Raw genomic sequence first — 21,923 nt, 5'->3', positions numbered from 1 at the left:
TATATTTTTTGTAAGAAAATGGCAACCCTGTAACCAAGTATGATTTTTACCAGTGTCATGGGCTCCACGAGCTAATGCCACCATTTAACTCAGCCATGAGCTATTATCTTCGACACACTATGGCTCTTTATACCCAATGCAGTCTTTGTTTTTCAAGGGTCGATGATGATAATGGTCATCATCTATATTAAATTTGTAATAATATTTAAAACATATTTATTTCCGATTATATTTTAAATGTTAGTTCAACATAATAATTTTTATTTTAAATTTATCGTTACGTGCTGTTTTTTTACAACTTCTTAGTATTTTCCCTTAAGTCTTTCATAAAATCCAAAAATTAATAGCAACAAAAATAGTTAATAAAAGTTTAACTAGATTTTTTTTAACTTTCATACGCCCAGCGGACTTTGTCGTTTGCTGCCCTATGGTCCCACGAAAAACAAAGAATATACAAAATATTGATATGAGATTACATAAGTAATGATTTAAACTTTGATTAATTCAATGAATTGAGCACGTGTAAAGACCAACACAATCATTAATTTTAAATAAATAATTATTTTAACGATAAAGAGATCTGGGTTAAGCAAATGGACTGAAGTTGGACACATTTGATTTAATTATATATTTGATATTACGTTAAAAATTGTTGTACTATGGCCAAACTTAAGAATAAATATTGTCATTCGCTAATGTCAAACTTGTAAACATAACCTATACCTAAGAAAATGTCCACCGCAAAGAGATTTGCGCAAATTTGCGCTCGCGGCATATCGAGTATGCCTTCTCTCATGTCTCCTATGCCGCAAGTTCCTACCATGAATATTTTCGACCGTAACGCGAAAGTAAAACAACGAGCCCGTGCATCTGATGCTGTTGAACCTAATGTTTGTAATTATATCAGAGAAGAAATTGGATGGCGACTGGCAGATAGGATCTTTGATATTAAAAGAACCTTTAAAAACGCTGCTGATATAGGTATCCATATTTGTAAATTGAGTTTTCAGTAAAATTACCCCAAGGCAAAAACAAGTTTTTAGATTTAACTCACATTTTGGTCTAAAAATGAGTTATACTATCCATTGGCATAAGTTTTGTTGACAAATTACTGAAAAGCGACTGAAATTACGTTTATGTTAGTTAACATGTTCTTGTCTTGGAGTCTCAAATAACAAATAGTTATTATACTATGTATGTATATATAATTTAGGTTGCTTTAGAGGCCATGTATCAAAACATCTGGATTTAGACAATGTAGAAAATTTAATGTTGTGCGATACCAATCAACATCATTTAGATGAAGCGGAAGTGCCTGCCGGAGTAAAAGTTACTAAGCGAATAATGGACGAAGAAAATATCGACGTAACAATCTTGCTTTGTTAAATATTAATTTTATAAATAAAAGTTTGATTAATGCTTTTAATATTACAGTTTGAACCGGAAAGTTTAGATTTAATTATGTCATCTCTGTGTTTGCATTGGGTGAACGATTTACCTGGATGTTTTGATAAGATAATAACAAGTTTAAAGAACGACGGCGTAATTTTTTATATGCATATTTTTTAATATTATACATTTTATTTATTATTTAGGTTGTTATATGATTTTAGGCATTTATGGCTACATTGTTTGGCGAAGATACTTTATATGAATTAAGATCTTCGCTTCAGCTTGCCGATCTTGAAAGGAAAGGTGGCATAGCACCACATATATCACCATTTGCTCGTATAAGAGATATAGGAGGCTTATTGAATAGGTAAATCATAATTATATTTAGATTAATTTCATGGATAATGAATGTCTCTGTATATTCAAGATCAGGATTCACTTTACAAACAATCGATACGGACGAACTAGTGGTTGGATATCCTAGTATGTTTGAATTGATGTTGGATTTGAAAGGAATGGGCGAAAGTAATTGCGCATTTAGTCGACAATTGCATTTGACAAGGGACACACAGTTTGCTGCTGCGTCTATATATGAAGATTTATATGGAAAAGTTATTTATTTTATAGTATATGTTTTATATATATGGAATGAATTATTAAAAAATATTATTTAGGTGGATGAAAATACTAAGGAAAAGAGTATTCCAGCCACCTTTCAAGTAATATATTTACTCGGATGGAAACCAGATGTTTCACAACCAAAGCCATTAAAAAGAGGCAGCGGAAATGTTTCATTGAAAGATCTGCATAAGTATGTATTTAAATTTCATGTTTATATTCTATTATTAATGTGATTTATTCATATATTTTTATAATTCGTAGATTAGACGAAGTGGCTGTGAAAACTGGAGAAATTCAATTACCGGACGAAGACGAGCGAAAGAAGTAATTTGCATCGATCGTTGTAGAAATAATTATGAAGTGTTACGTTTATTTTTAATAATATTTATTGTACATATTAGATTATAATAGTTGTTTTAATTAAAAGAGCCGTTAAAAATTTATCACAGTATGAGCATTTTTATTTTGTCTCATTAATATTTTAATCATGCAGTACACAAACAATTACAATATCTCATACATTTCGTGTCTTTTAATATAAAATACAAAAATATTCCACATATAGCTGTTTTACAGTGTTGCGATCTAAAAAAATGTTTGATGTTAAGAATTAAGGTAAAGAAAACGTGAACGTAATAAATAAATTTAATTGATTTCATACACAATTGGAATGATTCATAAAAATATCTAATAGTGGAATGTTGCTTAAATTTACTTTTAAACCTTAAACTCTAAATATGTAATAAAATTATATAATACATGTATCGGAGCAGATTTTCAACATAATCTTATAATTTATATAAAAACATTTTTGCTCGTGAGGAGTAACGCAAGTAATAAATGATTTAATCTTTACATATTTTTAAAGAGAATTGTAGTATAGATCTATTTACTGGATATAAATAGAATTTATATATATATTCGCATATATATTTATAAAAAAATAATATATAATAAAATATAAAATGATACTGTGCGTTAAGCACAATTTCTTTCAAAGATAAAATTTTTGGTATGAGTAATTGTTAATAATGTTTATACAACATGTTGACGTTCGTATTTCTGCTAAAATAATATGACACCGAATACTTTAAACGTTTAACTGATAATAGCTTTCATAAATCTATTTTAGTTCACACAGATTTTTATTACTCGAATAATAAATAAATAAATAAATGCGTAATATCTTTAGAGAGTCATACTATAATTTGGTCTGTTTAATGGACCTCTGTTCGATTGATATTAATATAAAAAGAAAACATATTTACATTATTATAGTGTCATTATTTTAGTTTAACGAAAAAACGTTCGTAAATGTCTTTCATCGTATTTTGCACTTCATTTCTTTCCGTTTTCAAGACAGTGACACTGGGGGCCTGTGTGGACGTGACCTGTGGCTTTCTGGAATGCCTGATGTCCTGAAACGGCGTAACTCTTATTGTTGGAAGCTTGAGCTTGAACTTGAACTTGAGCTTGAGCTTGAGGCGCCAACTGCTGACTTTGATACGTCTCGTGTATTTGACTTTGACTGGTGATAGACTCCATTGTGGTTTCATACCACGCCATATCGAACTTGAAGAATGAAGCGATTTGATTCTGCGACGTGCATCCTAAATTTAAAAAAATAATGAATTAATAATGAATTAAAAGAGATTTATTATATTATTTTTAAAATAATCATACCTGAATCCCATGAATATACACCTTCCATGTAATATACTCCATCGCCGTTTGTGCAAGCTAAAGCGCTTCCAATATCAACCTATAAATAGCAATAATTTATTAAATTGCATTATACGATTGGATATAATTTATTTGTTATATAATTTACCTTGCAAACATTAGCTCTAACGTTGCTGGGTTGTCCACAAACACACGTGTTAGAATTGTATTGTTCTAATAAATGTGGATAGTTCTGTGATATTTGAGCTTGGCATTGTGTCGGTGGTATGAGTGACATGTCCATGGTATGCATGATACTATTCGGGATGTGAACTGCAATAGAATATTATATTAAAGCAAATTCTTTATGATTTTATAAAAAATATATTTTTTACCTTGAAGGACTTGTTTTCCCCATCCAGTAACAATGCATTGAGTCTGTCCATTGTATAGTCTCTGATCACTCTGTCCGTTCTGTGGGAGGCAAATTGGAGCAATGTGTTCGGCGAAGTTAAGCTTTTCAGCTAATAGCAACACGGCAATGTCATATTGCAAGTTTCCTGGTTGGTATGCAGGATGATTGATTATCTTCGATACTTGAACGATCTGGAACGTTTTTGGCTCATCGTCGACACCCAATTTATATTCTCCGCCTTTGATGAGGATGTCCCTGGCGTTGAATCTGTAAATTTTATATATTTAGTATCGATTCGTTTTTAGTTTCTTTTAAAGCTCTATGACGTCAATACATTAAATTTAATTTAAAATCTTGAAATTCAATAACATATATTTTTTATATAAATCGTAATTTAAGACATGTTTTTGTTTGATATTAAAATATGCATATGCATGAGATAACAAGCAGTGGTAATATAGATTATTGGAATTTTATACATAAGCAATTTACTTATGAAAATGTAGATGTCCAGTTAAGGATATTTTTCAAAAACTTTTCAATTGGTCGCCTTACTTGTAGAGGCTTGATAGCTTGGGTCGAATATAATGTTGTTCAACGTGCTGTTGGTGAGCCTAATTTGACACTATATTCGAATTGTACTACATTTTAATTTATTTACCAGTATGTTCACTGATACTAGAAGTTTCTTAGTTCGTGTAAATATTAAAAAAATGCTCAACATACCCATCAACGCAGTGTGCACTGGTGACAACGACATCTGGAGAGGTGATAACACCTCCACATAGCAAAGATCGGTTAGTTTGTAACAAAATCATCGTCTGCCATGGGATTTCTCCAAAATCGGCTTCAAACTTCTCCTTGTTGCCAGCAGGTCTTCCAGGCTATAAATTAAACATACATTTAATTCACAGTCAAGTTAGTATGTAAAATCAGCGGTGTAGTGCTACATATCATGGGTATTTACTTCGCCAAAATGGCGAAGCGTCAATATGGCCTCACTACGCCTCTGTATTAAAGTATTAAAAAATACACACCCTTCTAATTCCGCAACTTCCAGCGCCTCCAAAGATCGTGGAGAATCCGGAGTTACCCGTGAATTGAGAGTTTCCTCCGAATTGAGAGTTTCCTGCGAATTGAGAGTTTCCGGCGAACTGAGATTGTCCGGCGAATTGAGAGCCTCCAGCGAGTTGACCGTTTCCAGTGAGCCCAGTATTACCGTTTTGGAAGTTGGATAACTGGAGTTGACCGGTCGTATACGATGGATTATTGCTTATTTGCGCTGACACTGTAGGATTGGGGGAATAATTGTTGGATTGCTTGACTGGATTCTTGACCGGGTTCTTCGTGTTCTGGAATCCGTTGAAGTTGTTGTTGGGTTTGTTCGTGTTTTGGAATCCGTTAAAGTTGTTGACCGGTTTGTTGGGGTTGGACGTGAATATCGGAGTGTTAACTGATCCTTCGGGCCTCACTGCCCCGAGATTGATTCCTCCGCCGCTGATGATCGGTCTTTGGGCTGGTTTGTTGTTGTTACCCTTGTTGTTGTTACCCCTGTATTCTCCAGTGTCTCCGAAAGCACCGGGCACCCAGAGGCCGAGCTGATTAGTGGGCCACGGGTCAGTGTAAGTTGAGTCGCGACAACACTTGCCAACTATGCCTGTCGTGGCATCTTTGCAATCCTATAACAAGATTGATCATTGTAATACAAAGCTAACTAAACGCAATGTTTATTTGATGGTTGATGCTTACTGTCATTGGAACTCTGTATTCTTGCTGTTCTTTCGTTAGAATTACAGTAGTGTTTGAGATTACAGCGTCGGCTGTACAGAATTCGATTGGTGTGCATTTTAAAGCAGCGGCGCAAGCAGTCGGTATAAGTTGTATGTCTAGATTATAAATTATAATATATTAATGATAAAAAATACATTGAAATATTTTAAGGAATTGTATGGTACAAACTTTGCACTGGTGGCAATCTGGTGTTGTCGAGTAAAATGCTTCCTTCACTATCGGGACGAGGACCAGGCACGATCTGTTGACTTCCAATCGACGATTGCGGCCTTTCGTCTTCTTTAGGTGGAAGGTACGGGGCTGGAGTGGTGGTGGTTCTTGTCGTGGGTTGGTATGTTGTCGGTTTTGGAGTCGGCCGTTGATAGGGTGGTACGTAGGGAGTTGGTTTTGGCGTAGGTGGTTGATATGGAGTCGGTTTAGGCGTTGGTGGTTGATAAGGTGGTACATATGGAGTTGGTTTTGGCGTCGGTGGTTGATAAGGTGGTACGTATGGAGTTGGTTTTGGCGTCGGTGGTTGATAAGGTGGTACATATGGAGTCGGCTTAGGCGTTGGTGGTTGATAAGGTGGTACATAAGGAGTCGGTTTAGGCGTGGGTGGAACGTAGGGAGTCGTTCTTTGGGTAGGTGGTCGATATGTGGTAGTTTTGATCGTCGGGATTGGTTTAGGTTGCTCGACTGGAGGCAAATATGGGATGCCCGGTTTTAAGCCAGAAGGAGATCCGGGTCTGGTGGTGAATGATGTTTGGCCCGAGTTGACTTGCCCGGCGTTCGCTTGACCGAATCCGGTTTGGCCAAATCCGACTTGGTTAAATCCGCCCTGACCAAGGAGGGTTTGGTCGTATGTGCTTTGTCCGAAGTTGTTTTGTTCATATTGGGATTCGTCGAAGTCGACGGTGAGCTGATCTTTGGTGTTGGGTACGAATTGAATGCCAGGGCTGAAGTGAACGCCTGGCGGAATGAAGTTGACAGAGGAGGCGCTATCTGCCGTTTGCACAACGTTGGCAGACAACGAAGATTGAAGAGTAGCGGAATCGACTAAATTGCCAGTAACTGAGATTTGATTGTCAGACTTGGGCTTTAGCCTGCAGCACACTTCTGTAGCTGCATTGCATGAAGTTCCCTGGAATAAAAAAAGGCATAGGCGGTTATATATATATATATGCGTAAAATAAAATAGATTTCTTAAACTATGTACACGTTATATTATATTTAGAAAAATAATTTATATATATATAGTCAGGTAATCTATCATCGGCTTATATAAAGGTGATCCAACGTCCTTTTCCAAACATTTTTAAAAAAAAAACACAAATTGAAAGATATCTTTGGATTATTAATTAATATTTGAATTATTATTTCTATAGAACAATTTAACAATTTTATCGCATTAAGCGGTGGTTAAGCGATCCATTTCGTAAATGTGTTGTTGTAAACTAACATTTGACACTTTGAACACGCGTGATTATTGCCAGTTGTCTGATTTACAGTGCTGCCAACATAGGAAACTCGAATTGGATCACCCTATTATTCTAAAAGTTGGATGTATTATTTTATACTCGATGACGTCATAGACGTCCTTTTACTTGTAAAAGGGTAATCTAAAATGTATCATAAATATCTTATAATTGGATACTGCCGAACGGGTAAACGATGATATAGTTACATTATAATATCTTCAGTTGCTGATATAGTTAAGCGAGTCGTGAACTACGAGCATTGCATGACCTTTGGCCATTAAGATCAAATTTTCCGTCGAGAGGGATAATTCAAGCTAAAAAGTGGCGTTGCCAGTCGAACGAGAAGTATCTGAATAATGAACAACTTACATAACAAACAACATTACTTTATTGAGATAAACCAGCGTTGTCGTCCTAAAATTATTATCTATCTAAATCCGATCAAATTTAAATAATCCCAAATTTATTAAGCAATTTGATTATTTTTTATCTTAGCCGGTATGATTAATATTCGTGCTAAATGTTTGTGCTGATCTCCAAGCTTCGATGAAAACCTTGTTTATATAATATCGTACTCAAGGCGAGCGAGACGCGTTCATGAAAATCGATAAGAAATTCAATACTAACCTATCAGTGTTATAGCGATACAAAAAGTTTCCATCGACTTCAAAAATACAACAACATGTGTTAGTCACGTTACGTGTGCGTAAATATTTACACCAACTCTCAATAAACAAGAGGAAACGTTAGAGTTCGATAATAATAAATAAATTACGTTATGATTGATGAATCTTAAACTCGTGTCAGAGGTCGTCCATTAGGAAAGTCGTTTTATTTCGCGGCGAGTGGAATGCTACTCGTTCGGTCGACGCAATCGTTAAAATATATTGTGTGATATAAAAATTCTCAGACTGAACGAACGATTTGAGATTAGGCTTTGGAGTGGTTAGAAAACCCTTTATCTTCAGCTCCTTAGCAACGATCGTAAACAATCATTAAATGGGCTTTTAATTTTATTAAGTAATAAAAGACAGGCTGAGTGATTTGTGTTGAATTTTGAGAAGAGCTGGTTATTATATTATTATTAAATATTATTTTGATTAGAACATGTACAATAATTTTCTTGACACAAATATAATATTATTGAATAGCAAAATTAAAAAATACGTACGATAGGGGAGAAGGGTGGCTAGATTTTCTTTATGGTCTCAGAGTATATTCGAGCAAATTTGGAACATACTAATATATACATATTTATATCAGTGGAAGAGAATATATTGTACAGAGAGTAAACTTATAGACGTACATATGTATAATATATACATATATGTAGATATATGATGCAACACTATTGAAAAGTGTTACGGCAAAATAAAATTAATAACGAAGGTGACAATAATTGAGAGCTGAAGAGCGAAGGCTAACACACTAATTTGTTTAAAGGGAACCATTGCTTATTTTAGAGATCGCTACAAGGAGATGACCTTTGTCTCTGGCTACTGAAGAACCATTATTTTAAAGGAGATAAACGCGCTAAAATTATGCAATAGCATTCTTATTTTTAATGATCGCCGACGATGGAATTAGCATGATGTCATTGTCAACAGTTTTGGGCAAATGCGGAATTGTCAACCATCATCGAATTCCTCGGAGACAAAGGTGTTTGCGTGGGCAGGGAAATTCCTAGACGACCACGGAATATATTTATTTTTGTGATAATCTCGTAACTCACCGATACAAATCTGGATTGTAGTATGCCTTCGCCGTTCTCGTTGACGTAGCCGTTGATGCAAAGGTATTTCTTAATGCAGATGTATCCCTGTCCGCTGCAGGTGACGCTCAATACTCCCTCAGTGTTGCCCGATTCACCGCGGAATCCTCCTGTCGTTCCTCCAGGTGGATGTGGCAAATTTACGTTGTGTGTCGTTGTAGGTTTATTCGGTATGGATTGAGTTGGGAAGACTTGCTCTTGTTGTTGTCCGCAGAAGGGTCCAGTGCAACTAGTTTGCTGGACAAACTGCGTTTGTCCTTGAGTGTTGCATGATCCAGAAGCACCACCGCTGCATCCAGATCCGGTAACAGCACCGCTCAGGAAGGGATTGCTGGCTATATTAATATCAGTTCCGGTTGTTTGTGTAGCTCCGCATCCACCGCTCAATCCACTGCATCCAGATCCAGTTACGGCACCGTTCAAGAAGGGATTGTTAGCTAAATTGATCTGTGTAGGCTTAGTTGATTGCCCGCATCCATTTGATCCGCATCCAGTTCCAGATATGGCACCGTTCAAGAAAGGATTATTAGCTAAGTTTATGTTTGAACCGCTACTATGTTGGAAACCACCAGATGAACCGCTACTGTGTTGGAATCCACTGGATGAGCCACCAGTTTGTTGGAAACCTCCAGTAGTATGCGTAGGGAAAGAGGGTAGTTGAATTTCTCCGTTAAGGAACGGATTTCGCGATATGTCTACGTCTTTAGAGCCAGTGCTTGTGAATCCATTAGATCCTGTCGATCCACCTGAGAGGCTAGATGAAAACTGGCCGTTCAAGAAAGGATTTCGCTGAATCATGTTATCGATACTGTTGCTGGATAAGCCTCCTTCTGCGTTAACTTTATTAGCATTGCTGAGGGCACAGACGGCGCACGCGTTGGGTAGTTGGATTCCGCTGAATCCATCCTTGATCCATTTCATGTAGGCTTCGTTAGCATTTTTGAAGGGCGAGTTGGGTGCGGCCCACCAGAAGGGTCCGTCCGTGGGGAGATTGGCGGAGAAAGCAGAATTTATGTCAGACGCTTGCTGAGTGAACTTTGTGTGGAGCTGGGCCGGATCCAAACCTGCTGCAGAGGGTCCGGAAATTCCAATGGCTGCTGGATTTCCATACTCGTGGGTCACTTGGCCGTTTTCTAGCGTGACGCCCCCGCAGCCGGTACTAGACGAACAACCATTGTACGTGGTCTTGCTTTGAACTACTGGAGCTTGGCCGTTGGATAGAGATCTGCTTGCGAAATTCGATCCGAATGACGCTGAGTGCTGGAATCCATGAGGGTCTGATGATGAGGCGAGCTTCGTCGAACAGACGAGAAAGAGCAGCAATGCCGCCCTTCCGCGTAACATCTTGAGGTTTCTGGAATAAAAGTAACATATATTAATAAAAATATATTTCACTATGATTAAACATAAAAAGTGCGCATGTTATAGAAAAATACAGAAATAGAATCTCTTTGTAGAAAAATGTTTTCTTTAATACATCACCACATATATATGTAATACATTAAGATGGAAGTGATTGCGAAAGTTATGCGCATTGAAGTAGACTCTTTAAAGGCGTTCTATTTCTTATTAAATAAATAATAAAAAACTAACAATTTTATTAGACATCTTAATCGATAAGCTGAGCGAGCGCCTGTGAATAATAATTAAGAAGTCGAAAGAAGAAGCATTGGCATTTTTACAGTGTTACGATACGGTGACCAGTAGTAAATGGTTTCCGTATTAATTTGGAGGTTGCGAAAGGTTTGCGAGATGAATTTATTTGCGAAATAAGGTTGCATAACCCCATCGAGACCTGTCTATTGTGACCATCTTCGCCACTGGCAATAATCGATAGCTGGGAGCTTAGTTTTTATATTCTCTTTCTCTTACAAAAACAACATATCGTAAACAGTATAAACATAATAAAACACATTTTTTATTTGTAATTTGATTTAACGGTATGGCGCCTATACTAATATTATATATTAGATCGTGGAACATTGCTTAATCGGGAAAATTAATGACCACACACCTTGAATTCTCGCGGTGTCGTCGTATCAAAACGGATGTCCCATACAATCGAAATGTTCACGGATATGTGTAGTATAACAATTTTATATTTTTAGACATGCCATTTTCATAGATGCATCGTTCGATCTTCTATTAGCCAATAAATGGATTTTTCATTGTAAAATAATGTTAAAAAACTGGTAAAGAATGACATTGAAAAAAAAACGTTCGACGATGACATAAGAGTTAAATCCGTTTAACGATTAATAAACGAATTTTTAGATAATTATATAGTGTGATATGAATTTTATGATCGAATCAAATTTAATTTTAGAAAAATCATAAAATAATATAAGGTTTATATGAAATAATTAAACTTCTGATTGCAATTAATTTTATTATATTTATTTTTATTAATAAATCACGTTTAAATAAATATTTTGATTGAAAAATATCTTAAGAATGAACTTCGCGATGGAGAATGAAAAAGAGCAAAGGCTATTTGCTTTAATATTATATTATAAGGTTAAGGCCGGCCACTTAAATTCAGAAGGTGTTAAATGCAAGAAATTCAACTTATTGGCGATCGGCATTTTTGAGATAAAAAAATCTTATCTCAATCTTTTGATTAATTGTCGGATTTAACATTATTTAATTTATGTTCCATATTGCTTATATTTATCTATCGATGAATATATTAAAATAAAATAGATTATCGATTCTCAAGAATTAAATAATTAAATATCAATAATATCATATTTTTGAGAAAGAGTTTTTATAGAATTTCGACATTTTTTATTGAAATATTAATGATTATTTTACATATATTAATCATTATTAAATCAGTCAGAAAGAGATAAGGAAAATACTTGTTTTTATTAATGTAGAAGTACAACAATAAAATAAATTTATAAATACATAATATTTTTGTTTAATAAAATTCATATATAAGTATAATAAGGAAATACTGAATAATTGTGTTATATTTTAAACATTAAAATTTATTTTAAAATTATAAAATATTATTTTAGAATAGTAAATATAATTATTAAACATTTAAGAAAACAGTTATGGTGTTCACATATAATAGATGAGCACCATCCCGCATATTTTTTTCAGCTTCTTGAAAACATCCATGCGAAGCTGAATGGCTCGTGCGAGAGGAGCGTTCTCAAGCGTTGACGTCCTAGCCGCGACGAGCAAGAATAAGGAACGCGATCACGACTCGCTAGGGCACTCTAAATTTAGCAGCCGAAAGTCACCAAGTATTGACCGCCCTTTACCAACTTTAAAAAGTACTTCATTGAGTAGACGCTACACTAAGAATCCAATGAATTGCACCCCAATGCTCACAGCCAAGAGGCACTATGAGCCGTACTCCCTATTGTAATGGAATCTCAGAAATTTTCATTGAATTCTCTCCAATAACAGTGAATACTTTTCTTAAATGCTGGATTATTTGAGGACGCTACGATCTAAAGTAAATCGGTAATAAAAAATTGAAGTGACACCGAGCATTCGCTTCACATTTCGACGCCTTATCGCAACTTTGGCGATGTGCATCTTAAATCCCTGCTCGCACGTCACTCCCAAGACCTTCATCCAAATACATGTAAGATAATTCTGCCGAGCAAAGATATCTATTACATGTGACAACGAGTAAGGTAGTCGATTGTTGAATGATATAATACATATTTCGAGTTATTAATTGTCACATATATGTCGTTAACAAAGAGCAAAAATAAAAGAGGTCCCAGATTGGATCCCTGTGGTACTCCAGAATGAGCTAAATAATCATAGTAGCGAAGATTGTCATAGTTCACATATGCCTTTTTAAAGAAAATTATATTTGTTTCATTACTTTCTACATACTATTGATAATAAATTAAGGTTGTTAAAAATCATTGTAAACTATAAATATAAATAAATATAATATTTAAAGATCATTACATATATTGAAAATACAACATTAATATTTTATGCGGCTTTCTTTGTTTTTGAACAAGTATTTTTATTTTTTTACAAATATTATATTTTTAAATTAGTAATTTCGATTTTTTTTATTATATTAAAAGAATTTTTGATTAATTAGGCGATACGTGAATTTATTTATAATTATTTCTATTTTACCGAAAATATATAAATTTATGATAAAAATATCTGTAGCATTTCTAATGAAATTTAGTTTATTAAATTTAAGAAATGAAAATAAATACAATAGAAGACATATAAAATAATTTAGTTAAAATCTAAAAAATGTGTAGTAAAGATAAATACATATCATTTTTTTGTTATAAATTATTAAAATACAGTTCAATAAGCAAATATTTTAATACATTGAAACTATGCTTATGCCATTTATGTAACATATACTTAGATTATTTTATTAGTTGCTATGTATTGAGGTGAGATGTGCCATACTATTCCCAAAAACGTTTCAGGATTCCATATTTTTTTGTGCTTTTGAATAAGCTCGCAGCAAAATAAAAAATTATTGTTGAAAGCTTACTATGAACACCACTAAATTTATTGATTGCATTATTTTTCTTAGAAGATTAAACGTGGTTAATAAATTATAATTAAAATCAATAGAACTAAATTGATACACGTTTCGTACACTTGTTTTTCCATAGTTTCGTCACGTGAAAGCGATAATGTTTAATCAAACATGTGTATTTTTGTAATATGAAATTAAAGAACAATTTATCATAATATTCGTTTACGGCTTGCGGAAACCGAGCTTATAGATTAGCCGCGGGCCCAAACTTGCGAAACGGTCCCCGTGACCGTTGCTCTACGGAGCCGATAAATTATATTTATATGAATTAATAGAAGAAGATTCAATTTTTACGTAACTGGATTTCGACACGCGTCAGCAATGCGGAAAAACGAGCATATGTTGTAGGCGAGACCCACCCCAGGTGACACGATAATTGAAGATTCTAACCAAGGTGTGATGCAAAGCGTGCTAAAAGCGCTGGTTATAATTGTGCAGAGAGACAAAAGGATCGAGTGAAAGTCTGACGAGAGGCTTATTGTGGTTCACTGATAACGGTCAATCGGTAGTTTTAATTTAAACTAGCAAATGCTCGCACATGTGTGACGTAAGTATAAGGCATGGAGATTTAATCTATAGGAGGTTAGAAGGTCTCGATTTCGGCGAGTTATGCAATGGTACATATCAGAATTGAGAGAAAAGGTTTGCCGCATGCACCAGCGTTTGAATCTAATGATTGGATTACTAAAAATAATATAGAACAAGTATGTTTTTATTATCATTAAGTTATAAAAAATGAGCATCTATAAAAATAGTATTTTAAAGTCATATCCATTGTACATTTTCTTTAAAAAAAACATATAGTTATACGTTACTTACATAAGTTTTATATATGTATGTAAGACAAGTAAGTCATATTTTACATACGAAAGTAGTATGTGATAATAGTACGATTGATTAGCTAAGCTCTTACTTTTATTTTTTACAAGCATTTAAACATATGTATTAATTAATAAATTGGAATAAAAAGATAATATTGAGAAAAATGAATATTATTAAATTTTTAATTTATTGTTTAGTTAATTAGTTTAAGAGTCAACGTACATATTATTAAATTAACAATAAACACAATTTCACACATTTATAATTTATTAGGAATTAACGCAAAAAGCTCACGATTTTTGCAATAAAAATATGATAATTAAATTAATGTTATTTTATGTAAATTGTCACATAATTTACGAGATTCTAAAACTAATTCGCCATAAAGACAAGGATCCACCAACACCTATTCAAAACAATCCATAAATCATAATTTGCGTACATAAATTGTTAGTCTGGAAAATAAATTAATTCTTCAGCGATCAATAAGTTTGATTAGCGCTATCCGAAAACATCCTGTTTCTCAACGTGTCCTATTCGAGGATATAAGAAAAAAAATCATCACACGTCGAAAGTAAACAGACGATGAGGTCACTATGCAAAACTGCGCATAGCCGTCAATAATTCGTTTCATGATCTTACGATGCCAAATATTGTAAGATACTTCAGCCAAGGACGAGCAATATTCAAACTACACACATGAGCTTGGAGCGTGTTGAAACTATAAATTAAACGCACACGAATTGAGACAAAACGTATACTTTTTGCGGAAATTGCACTGCTATTGGGAAATTCGTTTTTACTATTGACGCTATCGGCGAAAAAGTCATTGCGAAATTGTGATTTATTGGATGTTTTCTTTATTCGCACAAGATTGAGTGTTTTGATAATGATAAAAAATCACAACACATTGTTTTTGTCACACTGTAGAATATTTGTATCTTAAAATTCTTATATCTCGATTAATAAGTGAAAACATGTTATGAACAGCAAATAGTAAGCTAAACAATTCATATTTAAATAATGTTTTTAAGCTTTTTATTTATCTGTATATATAGTTTTATAAGATAAAACATTATTATCATAACGCGTGATAATCAATTTTGTTTTTTTATACAACAATATTTTTGAGAAGCTTATATGTATTTAGAATATATAATTTAATGTATTCAGTATACTTGTTAAAAATCAATAAAGAAAAATAAATGCTATATATAGCAAAAGGGAAATATATAGAACGATAAAATATTTACAAACTACCCTTAGAAAATAGCGAATTAAGCAAAATAAATATTTTTGCTACCAAGTGATACTGTGGCTTTGTAAATAATATATTAATGTTTACAATTTATCGTTGAATCTGAACCTCGTCTTTAATTATTTATATTTTTAAACTGAAAATAGGTAAAAGTTTTAGAAGATCTCAATTATTTTACTACTGATTCTATCACTAAAAATATTAATAAGGAATATTAAGAAAAATGTGCCAACATGAAGCCAAGACAAAATATGATCCTCGTTACACTTATAATACATGTGTTTCGATTCATATTTTTCAGTCGAATTAAATTCCATATTTATAAAAAAAATTATAAAATATTTCTCCATTATATAATTATGTACAAATTTAACCGAATTTATAAACTAGGGATATTTTAGAATATGTGCATTTATTTATATTATTAATATAACTTAATTTATTTCATAGTCGTAGAAATCTCGCGGTTGTTCTTTTTTTCGTTTCCAGTATTCATACAATTTATCAATTGCTAAAAGCCTATTAAAGCTAATATTTACTTATTTTTTTAATAAGTTATCAGTGATAACAAATGCGCTACTCGTTACTTCTTCTTAATTTAAATTCAATATATAAGTTAGCTTAGTTTAAAACAGTTTCTTCACACAGATGAAACGGATCACTGAGTGCACCTCGAACTTGTTGGTATTTAGAATTGATACTATGTCTATTTTAAACACACATTGTAAGTAGAACATTTGCATTAAAACTTCTGCTATGATACGCATATCAGTGTTGCTAATCGCTTATGTATTTATTTTATGTAAAAGTGACAATCGTCAAAAAAAAAAATACATAGGGTGAACTCGTTACTTTATTTTTAGCATTAAGAGTATATTACTGTATTTATAAACAAAATAATCTTGACTTTTTATGCAATATTTTTCGGAACGCACTCAGTACACACGAGGCAATAAAAAAACCACACAGAATATTTGCAATAGGCGATGAAACATCAAAGCGGGTTGTCCATCGGCGCGTTACCGTGACTAATTAAAGACAGGTTTACTTTTGTCACGTATAATAATTTTTATTAGCATTTTTTGAGAAAAAAAGACATGAAGAAGCCGATGTCGCAATCACCGATGATATTGTCACCGGGCCCGATCAAACAAAAAGAATCTAATAAATCGGGGTCATGGTAGTTGGGGCTATGGCGCCAGAGACATTTTCGTGCGGTTGACTTTCTTGTAAGAAGACGTTTGACATCTCGCAATTGCACGGGCGACAAATGAACTTGGCCTTTCGATCTCGAAAGATGAGACGAATGTATGTGTGCGTGAGTGATGAAATCGAAATTTTTATATCTGGCCAATTATTGTTACTACACATGGCAGTAAAATGTGGAGGTTTATCGTGAAAACGAATACCTAGCTAATTAGTATAATTGCTAAAGCTCTATCAACACGTGCATTTCAAGTATCTAGATTCGGCAATCAAGCACTACATATATATTTTAAATAATTCAGCAGGTGTAAAACACATTCTTATAAGTACAAATTTGTTTAAATTAAGAACATGTAATTTCCTGTTACTGAGTCCACAGATATCATTGAAATGGCTATAAATCAAGACAGCGAAGTAAGAGCTTTCAAATTAAAGAGATAATTAGAGGCAAATGCATCTACAATTAATTTATATAAAAGTTGTATTATAAAAACAGAATGTCTAATTATATGTATGAATAATGTTTATAAATAAAACTTTGAAACTAAATTTCTTTAAACTAAATGACAATCTATACATAAAATATATAAATAATTGTCTTCTGTAAAATAATATATTGCTACTTTTTCTGGAGAAAAATGCCAAATCGAACATTCTCATATCAATAAAAATTTACTGGTTTCTCAAGAATTTTCATACAGCCATTTTTTGTTAAAAAATAAATTTTAACAAATATTTTAATTTTTTTTACAACCGCTGCATGAAAAAGAACGGGTCCGTGCCAGATGATCAAAATATGCATGCTTTTTCATAAGTCAAAAGTTTTCGAATGGCAAAAAAATGTTTTATGATTTTCTCAACTTAGCTCTGGTAATTTAAAAAATACATAAATGAACAATCAGACAATATTGAAATGAACAGATTGAAAAAGTGTTTGGGGGTTATCTACAGAGTTACGCCATAAAATTTTTTTGGCGTAACTCTGTTTTTTTAATCTTTATCTTGTTCAAAATATGAAAAATGTAAAGTAGCAACAGTTGCTATTGCAAATTTTGTCTACGATACGATATGGGAGCCTAAAATTCCTTCGTAAATCGAAGTAGATTGATAGAAATCAGCATTCCTCTTCAAAAATGATCCAATTCTCTGTTTATCAATAATATACTGTAACTTAAATATATTCGAGAGAAGTGTAAATAATAATGCTCATTTCTCGAAAAATAAAAAATCATAAAACAAAATGCTTATTTGTGCCAATTTATGCAAAAAACATTGATATTTAGTTTTAAAAGCACAAAAAAACTTCTAAAGCGATAGTTCCAAATCTAAGAAAAGGGTGTGTTAAGTTCGCGGAATTGGGTCAAAGAAAATAGTTTAATCAATAAATAATAACTAGCAAGTAAACACGTCAATGCCTAATTGAGTTTCATAAATTATGTTTATTATAAAGCATTAAATCATCAAGGAAAATATGCCAGTCGTTCATGTTGAATGTTCTTTTTGCAATAAAAATATATACAGTGATAAAATAGATACGAGAAGGTTAAACTTGGTTATGTGATTTTACAGATGACTGTAAGATATTTTTCAATTAGATCTGGCAGTCAATGATACTGATTATGAAACATGTGCTTAAGATCCTATTAAATATTAAGAGTATCCTGTTTATTGATTAAAATGAAAATATAGGAAAATTACATAAAATAGGGAAAAAATAAAGCCAAATAGTGAACTGTAAGTACTATTAATTTCACTATCTATATTATAGTACAGATTAAAAGTTTTCTATATATTATATGATTCAAATCTGAAAAATTTTGGGGACGATGATGACACCAAGAAAATTTTATTTATGTTAAATAATAATAATTAGGATAAGTTTGTGTCAGGCTTTACAAACTATTTATGGTATTTATGTGAAAATATAATAACCATAAATACTAAATCAACATTGTATGATGTAAAGAATGTGATTTGTGGAGCAGAAAATAACAAAAATGCTGTCCTGCAAAGTTAAGAAGTAAACTGTTACAAGTGAGAAAATGTCAATCGAATACAAATTTGTATTTATAGAAATGCAAAATAGTGAGTCAAATATTTTTTTATAAAAATTAAGTGAGTAGCTGTCGTCAACCGTATGGGTCAAAAGGCAGGATTAAAATACATTATATCATAATAAAAAAATGCGCGGAGAAAGTTTATCGAGAGATTTGTCAAATGCAAAAAAAAAACATTCGATTGCAACAGAAAAACCTAAAAAGCGAAAACTTTATTAGCATACTTTGCTCGAAGATTTAATAAAACATTTGCTTGACCCGACACAATAAAATTTTATAAATATTAAAGTAAACAGTATTTTGTGCGAATATTTTGTCATTATCACCATTCACCAAAAAAATGTTTGTTCACAAATAAATGATACGCTTGGAAATTGCTGTCAAATTGTACTAAATGCTATGTACCTAGTATTGTGTAACGCGATACTAACACTAGTGAGAGAGAGGTTAAAAATCAGAATAGAAATGAAGACCAAGAAGAAGACCATATCCGAAAAATTAGCAAACACTCTTTCGCTAAATCCGCGATACCGGAAAAACCTGATTTTAGAATGACGACAAAGAAGTGCCGAGACCGGACCGATGCGATCCAAAAAATACTTTTTATGAGAACCGTTGCACATTATACAACATGGGATTAAAATCGTACAGATCCGCTTCTAAATTGAGAATTTTTTCGTATGTGTGTGCGCGCGGTTTTTTGCCTTCGATTTACTCATCGTCGAATTTTAATATATTAGTGGAGGAGAATAGCGGAAAGAATTTATCTTAGGAGGCGTTTGTATTATAAAACATATTAAGTAATACATCCGTTCGTATTTAATACCATAAAAAAAACGTATTTTAAGTATATTATATTTTTGATAAAAAAATATTAAAATATATACCTAATATATTAAAACGTTACAGTTAATAATAGAATAAATTTATTTTAAATAATATTATTGTTATCATGAATTATAATTTTATTCTCATGAATTTAAAAAGCGTAGTATTAATTACTTAGTTTACTAGAACATTATTTATGTTTAATATGAAGGAATTCTTGATATTTGATTGCAGTTATTTAAAACACATAAAGTAAATCAGAATGTTTTTTTTTAATAAATATATATCACTAAATATATTTACAAATTCACACAAAAAATCAATAGTAAATGATCATTATTTTAAAAGGAAGAGATTTTTTAAAATATGTGTATTGTTTTTTTATTAGCCTCCTAAGATTTCCAACTAAAGATTAAAAATAATAATTTTTCAAGCAAGATTTTATTGATACACAAAATATAGATTAATAATCCATAAATTCTGTAATGTTTAAAAATATTTAAAATAGGCTAAATTTGCACAATTGTTACAAATTATAAGTTCAATGTAAAAAAATCTTAAAACATGTTTTTGCTTCATAAATATATATTTAGTTTGTATTTTAGTTGAATGATAAATTTTGTAATTTTATTGATAGACAAAATATAGATTAAAAATCCATAGATTCTGCAATATTTGAAACAAAAAATACTGTAAAAGATGCTAATTTTGCACAATAGTTACAAATTATATTAAAAAATATCATTAATAAATAAACAAAATTGTAAGAATACGAAATCACTAAGTTTAATATAAAAAAACTTACAACAGGTTTTCGCTTTATAGATATATTTTGGATGATTTATTTAGTCATTAGCTTTGTTTTTTGGTAGATTTTATTTTGGATAACATTTATGGTTGAACGATAAATTTATTCTTGACATTTTTAAACACTAATTTTATTTTATCAAAATGAGGTGTTGATGTTTTTAGTTTTTATTATACATTTTCATTTATGACGATTAATGTGAAATATTCGATAACATAATCGACAAGCAAAAATAAAATTAATGTAATTCTAAAAATATCTACAACATATTTTATATGATAAATTAATCTCATCTATAGATGTAAATGTAATCTTATTTTAAAAAAAACTCTATGTAGCTTTAATAAATTATTAAATTGACTCTAATATAGTATATGTATGTGGCTTAAACAAAAAAGTATAGAATATGCAAATAAAAATTTTGATAAGAAATCACTGTTTTATACCACAGATTTTTAATGTAATTATTTCGTAGCTTTAATTCAATTTAATATGTACTATGTTTTAAAATCAATTAAAAAAATATCACAGTAAATATTTTATCAAAGCAAAATCATGCCTTTAGATCAAAATAAAAAAATCGAAAAAATACATGTCTATAATAAACATATATATTACGAAATATCGATGTTTTATCACTAATTTAATTCACTTATAATTCAACATAGATATTAAAATATATTTTTTTCAGGAGGGTATCATAGAAAAATTATGACTGAAAGTTCACTCACTTTTCGATGCTCAACACGTAAAAATATTCACAATCTCCTTATCTCCGCTTCGATACGTTAAGTTCACCACTTGTTTATAACACTAGTGCACTACTGGTATACACCACTTGTATTGTATATGTCTATCGTGGCTAAGTTCGCGTTTCGCGTATCGTTTCGTCCGCCGCTCGCCGACGCTGAGTGGCGATTGAACCGAAGAGCACACTGCCCCGCGTTTATATCCTACCCCGGGAGGCCGTGCACACTCATGATGCGCGTCGTCATGGTAATTTCGACTATGGGAAAACCACCCCAACTTCAAGAGTGAAGGTTCACTTTATCATAGTATTAGTGTTGAAATACCTTTTATTAAATATTTACTTCCATGATCGTTTTAAGAGAGAATTACTACTGGGCGATGGTCAAGTTTATAAAAGTTGTAATATTGTAGAAATACAACTATAATTATAAAAATATTAAAACGTGACTAATGGGAAGTGCATGAATCACACAACTTCCCATTAGTTTAAAACTGCTTCAAGAAATGTGAGATAGCTGAAGTGATTATGATACACA

At 32.1% G+C, this 21,923-nt stretch overlaps 2 protein-coding genes across 2 annotated transcripts; one reads left to right on the top strand and one right to left on the bottom strand.

Annotated features, from left to right (window-relative positions):
- Positions 1 to 595: 595 nt before the first annotated feature.
- LOC148239078 (arginine-hydroxylase NDUFAF5, mitochondrial) lies at positions 596 to 2,462 on the top strand. Its single transcript, XM_088187730.1, has 7 exons — positions 596 to 981; positions 1,214 to 1,365; positions 1,435 to 1,542; positions 1,614 to 1,759; positions 1,820 to 2,003; positions 2,067 to 2,203; positions 2,275 to 2,462. Exons 1-7 carry the CDS (start codon positions 732 to 734, stop codon positions 2,339 to 2,341), a joined length of 1,044 nt encoding a protein of 347 aa, XP_088043856.1. The 5' UTR covers positions 596 to 731; the 3' UTR covers positions 2,342 to 2,462.
- Positions 2,463 to 3,019: 557 nt separating this feature from the next.
- Positions 3,020 to 21,557, bottom strand: LOC148239077 (uncharacterized). The gene is made up of 10 exons (XM_088187719.1): positions 21,369 to 21,557; positions 9,071 to 10,463; positions 6,050 to 7,001; positions 5,840 to 5,976; positions 5,128 to 5,769; positions 4,817 to 4,974; positions 4,071 to 4,357; positions 3,845 to 4,008; positions 3,697 to 3,775; positions 3,020 to 3,623 (listed from the first exon to the last, which is right to left on the bottom strand). Exons 2-10 carry the CDS (start codon positions 10,451 to 10,453, stop codon positions 3,352 to 3,354), a joined length of 4,074 nt encoding a protein of 1,357 aa, XP_088043845.1. The 5' UTR covers positions 10,454 to 10,463; positions 21,369 to 21,557; the 3' UTR covers positions 3,020 to 3,351.
- Between the last annotated feature and the right edge of the window lie 366 nt (positions 21,558 to 21,923).

The sequence above is a fragment of the Plectrocnemia conspersa genome, unplaced genomic scaffold (genome assembly GCF_051122295.1).
Source record: "Plectrocnemia conspersa isolate PC_06_02 unplaced genomic scaffold, ASM5112229v1 ptg000001l, whole genome shotgun sequence".
Taxonomy (NCBI): Eukaryota; Metazoa; Arthropoda; class Insecta; order Trichoptera; family Polycentropodidae; genus Plectrocnemia; species Plectrocnemia conspersa.
Note: the sequence above shows the minus strand (reverse complement) of the source record. Positions and strands in the feature narration are given on the sequence as shown.

Excerpts from the sequence above, each read along its gene's own strand:
- LOC148239078 (XM_088187730.1), top strand. The coding sequence starts at position 732 with ATGTCCACCGCAAAGAGATTTGCGCAAATTTGCGCTCGCGGCATATCG. Across the intron at positions 1,543-1,613 it reads CAAGTTTAAAGAACGACGGC|GCATTTATGGCTACATTGTT; the intron begins GTAATTTTTTAT and ends ATATGATTTTAG. Across the intron at positions 2,004-2,066 it reads ATGAAGATTTATATGGAAAA|GTGGATGAAAATACTAAGGA; the intron begins GTTATTTATTTT and ends AATATTATTTAG.
- LOC148239077 (XM_088187719.1), bottom strand. The coding sequence starts at position 10,453 with ATGTTACGCGGAAGGGCGGCATTGCTGCTCTTTCTCGTCTGTTCGACG. Across the intron at positions 5,770-5,839 it reads AATACAGAGTTCCAATGACA|GATTGCAAAGATGCCACGAC; the intron begins GTAAGCATCAAC and ends ATCTTGTTATAG. Across the intron at positions 4,358-4,816 it reads AGTGCACACTGCGTTGATGG|ATTCAACGCCAGGGACATCC; the intron begins GTATGTTGAGCA and ends TAAAATTTACAG.